Below are 12,593 nucleotides of genomic sequence, written 5' to 3' on the forward strand. Positions count from 1 at the left end.
GTCCATCTGTGAGCCACAGCAGCTGTGCTGGCAGTAATGACATGCAAAAGGAAGGATGAAATCTCTCATCCAAGATGCACTTAGTGCTATATTAGGGGAGTATATTAACCTTTTTCTAAAGCTGGATGTGTGAATGGAGAGTGAGAGGAGCAATTAGTGTCATAAGAAGTGCATGCTGAATGTTAATGTGCTTTTAAGAAAGTATCTGTTTACAGAAACATCATCATTTGTGAAAACTAATTATAAATGCAGCACACAAACAAACCACAGTGGAAGGTATCTGCATAAGACAGAACAACACTGCCCTCTAGGGTTTATTAAGGGCTCCCGACAACACAGTAAAGAGGAGTTTGGCATCCTGACCCTCCCCATGCAACAAGCTCTAGTCATTCATTGACTAGAATTTGGCATCAAAACAAAGAGGATGTTTTTGAGCTCAAGGATGAAATTAGTCTGGGCCAAATCTCTGTTGATTTATAAGAGACCGTTCAGTTCCTGAAAAATGTCAGGACGGCAAGCAATCAACAGCTCAATACAAACAGGAACATTATAGTAGGTTTTCATCATATTGTCAGTTATGTATACCTGTATATATCCGCACCTAAATGAACACTAGCATTATATGAAGACACCATCAACATCCTTTTATTTCCCTAAATTGATAAAACATAGCATGTGTATTTAAAATAGACTATGTGAAGTAAAGATTAGTGTCCATAGTGGTGGTTCCCAATCTTTTTTGCCATGTGAACCCTTAAAATGAAGCAATGTGTACTAGGGACACCCTGTCACTTGTTACAGATGTCAGTCAGTCAGAGTTGTGCACAGACACAGAAAGGGCTCAAGCTAAGAAAAAAGAACACTAAAACCAACACTGCCTTTTACCACAACGCTGCCATAATCAAGCACTTTGTTCATAACATGGGACCTGTTCATATTCCACTGAAACACATTGTTTCATGAGTAAACCAAAGATTTGAAATGTTTTCACGAAAGTAATGCAGTCAGTGTTCAGTTGTTGACTTTCTTTGAGAAAGACAGTTAGGAAGGATGCAATTTAATGACATTCAAACAGATCATACCTTTCCAGTATGTTCTTCCTAAATGTGGCATGGTTCATGTTCTACAAATTGTATCATTCTGTCTACAACCGCTATTGACACACATTGAGCCTATTTTTCATCTCTTTTATTAGTAGGCTACCCGAGTGATGTATAATTTACCATAACCGAACTGGGGTGGGCTAAACGAATGCCGCTTTCCGTGACTTTGAGAGGGCGAGGCATGCGGAGTACTGCCTGAATTGAAAAGGTATATTTTTTGTATATACTACTATCCATTTCTGTCTTTTGGACTCTGGGGACACAAGGGCTCAACCCCCCCTTGGGTCTTGCACGTGCTTGCAGTCAGTGACCTCTTAAATAAAACCTGGCCCCCTATGTTGGGAGCCACAGCTGTATACCTAGAGTCAATGTGACCCAATATGAAAACTGCTCTTATAAGGCTGTACACTTTAATATCTTCTCCATAACCTTTGACCTCTAAGATACAGCAAGCGAAGATCACAATAGATTTTAAAGTGTTCTTTTACATTAGAAAGAATTTCCTGATATAGGCAGTAATACACTGTTTTGGCTTTCTTTGTTAAGGACAGGACAACAGTCAGAATTGTATTGCTTATTTGGTGTCCTCTGTGAATGGAACTTGGCACTTGGAGGAAACATCACTTTAGGGGTCTCTGCCCAAGCCTTCTTAAACCAAGTCTGCCCACATGAAGCATTGCCAAGGCTCTCCTGAAGAGGTCACTGTTTGTTGCGGTATTTTCACTGGAGAATGCTGGTTGTGGTTCAGTGAAAGACACCCGTTTCAGAGGAGGCTGAGTTAGAAGCGGTGGTGCTGTGGGAAGCCACAGGGTGGACAGATATCTGGGTGATCTTAAGGGAGTAAGAAGCCTTTTGGCCCAGCCTCCATTGAATCCCTCTCCTGCGCTCTGAGCGCCCCTTAGGTCTCATGTGGAAATATCTCCCGTTCAGATTGGCATCTCCGCAGGCGTTGAACCACCATCCACCTGGGTTATGACAGAAATAACATGTTATTCAGCTGATGCTGGATGAACAAGTGTACATGTATCCCTATCTTTATATCACATGAGTTTAAATTGTACCTGCGGAATTGTGGGCACAGTTGGAGTCCTGGTGGTTGTCATTGTCCCTGTCCTTGGTGGAGAACTTCATGCCTGTGTGGTTGCTCATGGGGTCAGGGGAATCTCCAGACAGATGCGTGAGGTGGATGGTGTAGTTAGTCTCCGGACCATTAAGGTTAAATCTGTATTCATAGAAGCGCCTGCCCTGTTTTAAGTCTTCCAGCTCGATGTGAAGGACAGAGTTGCCCTGAGCGGCTAGAGAGTGGAGCTTCCTGAGGCCCAGCCAAAACTCCCCTGTGAGAGAGACATCATTGAGAGGACAGAGAAGACATGATTTAACAAGCATCCTATAAGAGTGCATTTCACAGAAACGTACATGAGTGTAGGCTTACTTTTATTTTAAGAGGTGATAAAATGCATGATTATGATATATGTCATTTAGAATACTGCATATGAAAGTGAGTTTTTCTGACATTAGATGGGTGATGGCGCCTTGAGTTAGTGTCTCTCACCTTGAAAATTTCCAAACCCATTTGCATACTTCTCCCAGATTTGATCAAAATTCACTGAACCATCCTCCCTCCGCTGGATGACGGTGGCTCCATGGTCTAAATGGAGAAAAAAAACAGAAAAACACGATGACTCAAGTTAATCATGATATAATTTTTTGTTCTATTAATACATTTTTTAGCAATAGATGTTTAATGTATTCACAGTCTTTAATAACTGTTCTTCTCTATATATTAGTTGTCATTGATAATGATAGCAAGGCTGCTGAATACAAATCGCCTACATGTGTATGAGATACTTAAAATAAATGATTCATGCATGTAACACACAGTTATTCTAGCCTCAGCCTTATTGTTTAACGTTAACTAAGTTGTTACTAATGCAAATCCAACATTTACTACTGCTGTTGCTTAAAGCTATAGTGCGTAATTTACGTCGCCCCCATGAGGAATTCTGAGAATTACAACCACACTGTCAGTGCTTCTACATGAGGTAAGCCTTTGGCGATCGCAAATTTATTGTATTCCTTCTGCTGTACGTCGTTTTTTTCTTAGCAGTAGAATCAACAACTGAAACATTTCTTGGTCTCTTCTTGGGATTTTTCTTAGATCCTGTGCCACTGTCAGTGGGCGACACCAGTATGGCAGCGTTTACAAACTGAGAAATACAGCGAGAGTTTTGTGGAGCTATCAACTCATTTGGCAATGGCTTGAATTTGACCTTCATTAATTTATATGAAAACGTTACTCATTATAGCTTCAACATTAAGGATAACATTATGTACAGTGAGACAGACAGTTGGACTTTGATACAATGGTCAAACTGTGAATAGACAGTGCAGTACCTTCGCTCATGTCACAATAGGCCATGAAGGGCTCCGCTCCGTTCGGTCTGATGGCAAAGACGCCACTGGAACGCTCCCCTCTGTTGAACAGCTCACTGCAGTCTGAAGGCAGATCTGTTCAGAAATGATGACACAGACCTGATGTCAAAACCTGAAACTGCCCTGAGAGAGATTTGCTGCAAAGTGTTCACGGAGAGCAGTGAAGTTGAAGTGCAACCAGAAGAGCAATGGTTTATATCAGCAGCTTTAGTAGGAGATTTAAAAAAATAAAAATTGTTCAGGAGCCTTGAGTGCTGGATTGCTGCAAATTGTCTGAACTCATTCTTCAATCATGAGCATTGACACAGTAAAATTGAATATGAAACCTTTGTTCTTGCTGCTATATTGTATGACAAATGAAAGATACTAAATCCTGATAGCACTCTATACAGTTTACTCATGTTTCATAATCCATCTTACTCATCATTTCGGTGTTGCCGGTAGAGCTGGAGGGCAGATAAGGGGTGAGTGTCGGTACCTCGCTGTTGAAGGTTTCAGGCATCCTCAAAATGGTCTCTTGGGCCAATGTGTTGGTTGTAAGCTGGGAAGGGAAAAAGTTAGGGGAAACATTTTTAGCTTGCAGGCAGAATCCTCAGAATCCTGAGAAAGGCTGTGGATGTATTAAATCACTGAGGTGCTGCCTGAGATTATTGAAAAAAAAATATGTACACCCTCCTTTATTCACAACTTCCAATGATTTAAGGTCTTAATGACATAGTGAAGCACAGTGACTCTTGTAAAGTTTGTTTCCAGCAGCACAGTCAGTGCAACGCCAAGATGACGACAGCTCGTAACTCAAACAGCAACATTTGGACATTTCTGGAAAAATGCATTCTTTTGCACGGCAACAACAAGCCGAAATGAGTGGAACTGCCCATTCACTCGAATTGAATGAGGGACTGTATAACCGAGGGGAGTGAAAACTTATATTTGATCTTATAAAAAGGCAAGCCCCTCTGAAACATTATTAATATTATCTCTTTGGACCCTCTCTTTAATTGACATTGATTTAACATTTCAACATGTTTCCTGGGTTCCACTTTATAAAAAATATATTTGAAATTAGATTAGATGATCCAATAGCATGAAATGCCCCAGATCAAATGCCTCCGTCCATTCAATCATGACGCCTGAGTTGCTTGGTTAGGCATGATAGTAAAGTTTCTTGTAGACACCTCACAAATGAGTGCATGTTTTTTATAAATAAATCTCACGGAAAGAATATTAAACGTTGGTATAAAAATTAGAAAAATCCGTCCCCAGCTCTCTCAAAAAAAGATTATGCTCCCCAATTATAGCTTACCCCGTCTCTCTTTGCCTTCCTCCTTTTCTAATTTTCAAAAAGTCCCAAACATTTACCTTTTCCTCCATAGTCTTGATCTTGACCCTCTGGTGGTTGAGCTGGTCGCTCTGCTCCCTCACAGCCTTCAGCAGCTCTGTGATGCTCCGCTCCTGGCTGTATATCACCTCCTGATCAGGGGAAAGAAGTGGGAATCATGAAACCTGTTTAAGAAGGCTGTTTTTCAATGGTTACTTTAATACATAATAGTCTGCATGGAGTCTGCATTAAAGCAGGCATACAATGGCCGAACAAATGTGAAGTAAAGTCCAGGATAAAAGTGCATGCTTCTCCTCACTAAATAGTGCCATTTGGTATTCAAAGAGCATGGAACCTTATAAAAGGCTTGTCTCCATCTATTTATCCACCAAAGACAACATGACATTTCAAATTTGAACGCAAAATGAGTAAAGGATATTTGTGTTGTTCTAATTTCCTCCTGTGCAGGACAGAATAAGCAGCACAAAAAGAAAAGTTGCCATCCAATCCAGAGGGATCATGTGTCATGGTTTTAGAGATTAGTAGCCTATTGCATGATCTAAGTGTTCTTACAGAGGCGTTCCCATCTTAGCAACATAAAAAAAACAAAAAAGCCAAGTTGAGGATTCCTTTTTCCAAACACACGGGGTGACTCACCCTGAGGCCGTTGATCTCCGCCACTTGTTCGCTGGTCATCAGGCCGTGAGTCAGACTGCTCAGCTTCTCCTCCAGGCCTTCCACCTTGTTCTGGAGGCTGCTCTTTTCCTGCATGATGCTGTCCACCTTGGAGCTGATCTCCACCGACAGGCCCTTGATCTCCTCGTTGTTGGCCTTCAGGACCACCGTGGTCTTCTTCAGCTCCTCCTCCTCCTCTTTGATCTCGCTGGCGAGCACAGAGAGCCGGTAGAAGGAGTGGTCGAAGATGTTGAGCTTCTGGAGGATGTCGTTGATCTGTCCCTTGGTCTTCTGCACAAACTCCCTCAGGCTCTGGCCCAGCTGGAGCAGGCCGTTGGCAAGGAGACGCACGTCGTCCAGGGCAGCGAATCGCGAGCGGCTCTCGACGGGGGCCTCGGGCTGAAGGACATGCAGCACCTCTTGGCCAGAGAGGGCAGGGACACAGGCAGCAGCCAGGACAAACAATATGGCAATGAGTGTTGTTGGTCTCATGTTGTTGTCGCGCGTGCTGCTACTGGGGGGGGGAACAAATGGAAGCCCTCAGGCACTGAGTGAGCAGACTGGGGCTTTATACACTGTCTCTGGAATCAGGTCAATGATTAACCAGTTCATCTGACCAATATGTGCACGGATGATGAGTTTCTTCATAGTGTGGTGTACTATTGGAAGTTGGTTCAAATGCAGCTAGATTGTAATTTAAGGTGAAACACTGCAGGTGAATAGGTTAACATTTTATCTTATAGATATCATCATGTGACTTTACCAGTTGATGAATTACATTATAATATTTTTCAGAAAAGTTTGAAATAAATATTCACAATTGGCAACACCTAATTAAATATGCATACATTTACATCTCCTTAAAAAACTAAAAATCTAGATGTTGTAAAAAGCCTGAGTTAAAGTCTTTATTTCAATTTGACAACATATTAGGGTCCAACGTTTTTACAGAAGAGATTTTGCATACACCCTTTTTTCATCTTATACTGTAGATAAAGAAAATACTATTTACAGGTCTTAAAAATGCATTTCCGTCATGTTTTTAAGAACAACATGTGTTAATGTATGTATGAATCAAACAATTAACAACATATTAACTAATCCTTCTGCAAAAACCTTCAGAATAGTGTTCATTTGATGTAAGTGCTTTAGAAGTGGAGATTTCTGGTCCAGAGTACAGAAAAAAACTGATGTTGAGATAATGGCTTTTAAAGATGGCTGAATAGGAGAAATATACAGACTAAAACAGATAAAGTAGTAACACCTAAATGTACATGTTGGACCTCTTATTTATATTACTATGAAATAAGAGATGCAATGGAAGCAAAATAGACAAAAACCTCAAAACTGACCAGTGTTTGAAAAAAAAACAATGTTTTTACCGCTTAGTGTCTCGCCTTAAATGGTTAGTTTTGACATTATCATCACTTGTAATCAAACTGCATCAACGGAAAGGAAAATTAAATATAAAAAAAAAATAGTCTCATGCATTACAATGCAGTTTTAATTTTTATTCCATTTCAACTGAAAATGGAACTTGCACCCAAAAGGTTGACTTTGTTAGAGAAGAGTCATTCAACTTTCACTGTGCTTCCCACTGCAGCAATGATAAGCCACTGTTAAAACAAATCAAAAATGCATATTCTGTTGCACTGATTCTTTCTCAATATGTTTTCCTCTTAACCAGGACAGTATGACACAATGTTTGCATTGCCCTTTAGTTACCTGCACTGAGGCCATGGCTGGAAACTGTTATTATTGCTGTATGGCTGGTTTATTTTTAAATGTGAAGATGACCCATATATGTATTGGGTCAACTTGTGAGAGATATTGCAGTATACATGCATGTAATATCATGAGGCTCAAAATGATCTCAAGCATCATGGATAATTTCTGCTGTGACTCTAAAGAAAAAAGGATGTGTATTAACAGCTTTTTAGTTTTCAGCGCACACACAGTATGGACAGGGAGGGGATAGTGAGGAGATTGTGATGATTGAAAAAAATAATTTTGACAACAACAGAGTATGAGTTCTGAGTTGAGGTAAAAGCACCTTTCTGCATGGTGGGATGACCCCTGTTCTCCTTTGTTAAATGTTAACCACCCGCATGTGTACATAGTGAACACAGTTCACAACCCTGACTTCAGCACGGGGCCCTGCTGTCTGGAAGGTAAAACATATGGGCGGACAGTAGCCAGCGTTTATGAAACATCTTATAGAGCAGCTTCAAAGAGTCTGTCTTCAAAGAGTGAGGGACGTACAGTTTAGGGGCCATGGGGCGTGTAAGGGGGTGTGTGTGGTAAACAAAGAAAGTGGAGTGAGCCTGTGAGCATCATGCTTTATGTGTGCAAGTGTTGGAGGTTGAACATCGATGTATTTACATCAGTTTTCATTCGACAGTTTGCTTTCTTTTATTATTGCCCACATAAACACCCACCCAAAAGCTACTGTATGAGAAGCTGGTTCTCCATGTTAGTGTCATGCAGATGGTCAAGGCCCTTTTATTTTCAGAGTGCAGTGTGTCTGTCCCCTGCGTTTAAGTAGCGGTAAAAGAACAGCTGCAAATTCCATACTTCCTTCCTGGGTGAGTCGAGAAGTGAAGATGAGGATATCATTGATAACTGTCCCTTTCGTAATTTAGGGTTTTACAATTGATCCCTCAATTTTATAAAACTATAATTATTGTTATTAACATTATTAGTTATTAGGGATTATTAGTATGAATAGTAGTTACATATCTAATACTATATTACAGTACTTTTAATTACTTGGATCAGAGTAGCTCTACTCTGGAGTTCTGTGCATTTATTTATTTTTTGTTGCAAAAATGCACTTACAGTAGGGGAGAGTGGCCTAAGTTGTGCGGTTGGGAAAGTGTGCCATCCCTTGTTTCTAGAAAACCATAGAAGAAATTGGAAATGTGACCACATATTTAAGAAGAGCCATCCATTTGACTCATGCTGTAAAGAAGGGAGAAACATGGAATAATATATAAGCACATTTAAGCTCAAAAAACTATGTTTTGCCTTTCAAAGTAAAATTTCCATGATCATGGTTTTTTGATTATTGTGTCTGAACAATTATAGACACATTTGAAAACATTTGACACATGTTTTAGTGCTTTAGTATGCTACACTTTGTGTCTATATAGTTAGCACGATGTCAGCCCTAAACTGCTGCATCATGCCTATTATCCAAAATTCTGGGGTTGGGGTGATTTGTGCCAAAGGGCCTATGTGAGTTATAAGTAAGTAAGTAAGTAAAATATATTTATAAAAGCGCATTTATGACAGTTTGAACTGTCCAAAGTGCTGTACATAGTGCATTCAGTAGATAAACAATGAAGGTAAAATAACAATAACAAAAATAAAAGACATAAAGCCCATACATCCACAAATATAAACAAAGATAGTAGTGCAGAGGTAAGATAGTTAATGGGGAGGAAAAACCAGGGTGGAAAGATGGGTTTTGAGCCTTGATTTAAAGGCAGAAATGGAGGGGGAATCACATTTGTCAGGTGGCAGTCACAAGCACGGAGCAACTAGTGCGAAGTACATTTCTGAGAGTTGTGCCACTGGCATGGCTGTATACGCTGGTCACCAAAAAGAAAGTGATTGTCTACAGTAGCTCAGAAGAGACTGACATCTCCATTCCACTTAACGATATCACTGATGAGAGTTCAGATGGCCAGAAAGATGATAAAGGTGACTTTGTCATTGTGAGCTTTGCAGGCAAAACCACCTAGATCTGCTAGGCCTTGTTTAAGAAAATTGACCTTCAATCTTTGTAACATATTTACTTTAAATAAACCTTAAAGAGATCCTATTATACTACTTTTCTGATCTTAATTTCTTGTTAAAAACTGCTATAGAGTAAAGTGACACGTATCACATCACAAAAAACTATGTAGATTTTCGGGACACTCTTCCACTTACCCTAGCGAGCACAGCAGTCTCTCTCTACACACTGCTTTGAGCTTCTCCGCCCCTCCCACCCCTGCTGCAAACCCCACTCCGTTGTGATTGGTTACCTTCCTTCCAGCAGCGGGAGATTTTCAGGAAGGTGGGGGCATGCAGCCGGAGCTTGCCTGAGCAGCATTACCATACATGGAAACATGACAGAAACTACCCGAGCGTGACAGAAACTACCCGGAAATTTGAACAAGTTATTTCTCGACCGGCTGCCATAGTGTTTAGTGCTCTGCATAGCCACCCCAGACGGTCAGCAGGGAATACGTCGAAATGCATGTACGTAATTATTTGATACTCTAGTATGGTTAAACATGACTATAAATCATTATAACAACGTTTATAGGTCATAAAAGTCGAAAAGTATCATAGGTCCTCTTTAAATAAGTAATTGTCTTATGGATTTGTCTTGCATTACAGTTTATGAGATATATATCAATGGCACAATTTACCCCATGGTATTCTCTCTTTTTTTTTTTTTCAATATTTTTATTGAAAATATGGCACAGTGCATACATAGACATGTAAACTTGACGAGTCAAAACAAATGCCATATTTCTGATTTTCCTTTTTTCACAAACATTACAGGAAGGGATTATCAAGCTGTAATAAACATCATCATCATCATAATAATAATAATAATTAAAATACAATAACATGTACAAATAAAACAATTAGCACACAAAAATTAAATAAAATAAAATAAAAGGGGGGGTGGGGTGGGGCCTAACAGTCAGGAGTAGATCTGCAACAATTAATCAATTAATTACTCAATCGTTTCAGGTCATTTTTTTTAATAAAACATTTCCAAATTCTCTGATTTCAGCTTCTCAAATGTGAATATTTTCTGGTTTCTTTAATCCTATTATGACAGTAAACTGAAACATCTATGTGTTTTGGACACAACAACACATTTGAGGACGTCAACATGGGCTCAGGAAAATTTATCAACACCCTTCACCATTCTCTGACATTTTACGGACCAAAACACCAATCGATCAACAATCGATTAATCGAGAAAACAATCGGCACATCAATCAATCATCAAAACAATCGTTAGTCGCAGCCCTAATCAGGAGGCATAGAAGAAAGCGAGTTGAAAAACGTTAAGAAGGATTGCCACTTGTTGTAGAACTTGTCTGTGTTACCTCGCAGTGAATATTTAATCTTCTCTAACTTGAGGAAAGACATGACATCACTGAGCCATCGAGAGCTGGAGGGAGCTTTAGTTGACTTCCAGTTAAGGAGAAGCTGCCGTCTCGCCAGTAAAGAGGTGAAAGCTAAAATGTCTAAGTGCTTGGAAGTATAACGCTTGTAATCAACAGGAATCCCAAATATAGCAATATGAGGAGAGACAATTATTGTCCTCAAAAGTATTTTTGACATTGTATCAAAGTAGTTCTGCCAGAAGCGAGATAGTAGAGGGCAAGAATAAAACATATGGGTTAAATTACATGATGAAGAATGACATCTGTCGCAGCTATCGATGACACTGGGATAAATTTGTGACAGTCGAGCTTTGGAAAAATGGACTCTAAATATCACTTTGGTGGTATTCTCTCTTGTGGCACAACTTAAACCACACCGCGGGCAAGTTGTGCCACAAGAAAACTTTTTTTCCAAAAGCTATATTTCTTAAACAGTTTATTCCAGATCCAAAGTTTTTATTGCCAGGGATGCACAACATCCTGAAATATATGTACATATTTGAGTTGGAGACATAACTGTCAAGGCCTCACTTTAAAGTCACTTTGAGTAAAAAGTTGCACAACTTAGGCCACTCTCCCCTATATAGCCTCAAGTACTGTATTGTGACGACTTTTATATGTTACCTATGTGATGGAAAAATTAATTCCTGTGGGTTTTTTCCAGGCTTCTTTAAGAATGATCCCAATTGTTTACTGTCTTGTGACACGTTGTCATTTGTCATTGAATGATTGATAAGAGAAAACAGTGGAGTCCTGAACCCTGAATGGTGACTGTCTTCCTTAAATTGATATGACATATGTTTCCTCTGTTTAAAGTCCCCACCTTGGTGAGGTGGCTTAATTTTGTTTCCTGAGTGAATTAACTCATTGATTAAACCCCTGTATAAATATTCTGGCTGGCAAACAGAACAGTATATTTTTTGACTTTGTTTGTTTTATCCTTTTTTATTAAAATACTTAAAACTCAGTTGAGTTTTGGTTCTTTTTCTTACAAGTTGTAGATATATAAAATTTCCATAACAACCTAATTTACACATTTTATTTCCATTTGACCTTAGCCTATTCTGTGCTGCCGTAAAATGTGATTTTACCCCAGGGACCATAGAGTATATTTGATGTAATCGTATGCTTTTTGTGGGCCCATAATGTTCTTCAGACAGTTCCATTGTTCAATTTGACAGTTGTGAAGTTGCCATGTGAATCCCAGATTGGGATTTTATTTTCAGGGGCAGTGAATGAGCTCCAAATTGATTATGGAATAAACAAAAATAGACATTTACCAGTACTTTATTTCATCCTATCATGAAACCAACAATCAATATATCATATCAGTATCCCTCACACACACAGTGTGACCTTTAATGCAAGTTATCCCACACAAAGCCAACCCAGTGCTTGTTAAACTGTCTGCTGAAGCTGCAGACAATCTTCAAAGCTGTCTAGATCTCGCCAAGGGGCGGAGGAAATGCACCTGAGGTGTTTTTTTCTGCCAGCAGCCATCAGACTTAACAATGCTTCCTGCCTGAACAGCTAGTGCTGGGGGACACTGAAGCAAGTGTTTTGCAACATCCATTCAAACTGCCCTGCTTTAAGCACATTCCATTCTTCGGACTGATCTGCAAATCATTTGCTTCTAATATGAAAAACATTTCTGTAGGCCAATTTCCTACCACTTTCATTTTAATGGAATAATGGCAGCGATATTTAGAACAGATGATAATGTGCATGTGTTTTTCTCTCTGTGTCTGTCTCAAAACATGGAACTAAATATAATAAAGTTTAGTGACATTTTCATAAACAGTTTCTACTTTCTATGTTTTATCTTTTGGCTGCTGCTAAATTATTAGATAACAACTCAATTTATTTCCGAATTCTAGGAACACTGTT

The 12,593-nt window shown here is 39.5% G+C and overlaps 1 protein-coding gene across 1 annotated transcript; it reads right to left on the minus strand.

The window, feature by feature from the left end:
• Positions 1 to 1,847: 1,847 nt before the first annotated feature.
• On the minus strand, positions 1,848 to 6,021 carry LOC307255420 (angiopoietin-related protein 3-like; the record flags this gene model as incomplete). Its single annotated transcript, XM_080034102.1, has 7 exons — positions 1,848 to 2,068; positions 2,165 to 2,437; positions 2,656 to 2,751; positions 3,498 to 3,611; positions 3,957 to 4,077; positions 4,896 to 5,006; positions 5,512 to 6,021. 7 exons carry the CDS (start codon positions 6,019 to 6,021, stop codon positions 1,848 to 1,850), a joined length of 1,446 nt encoding a protein of 481 aa, XP_079890228.1.
• Between the last annotated feature and the right edge of the window lie 6,572 nt (positions 6,022 to 12,593).

Source organism: Ammodytes marinus (genome assembly GCF_949987685.1).
Source record: "Ammodytes marinus genome assembly, chromosome: 9".
Lineage (NCBI taxonomy): Eukaryota > Metazoa > Chordata > Actinopteri > Uranoscopiformes > Ammodytidae > Ammodytes > Ammodytes marinus.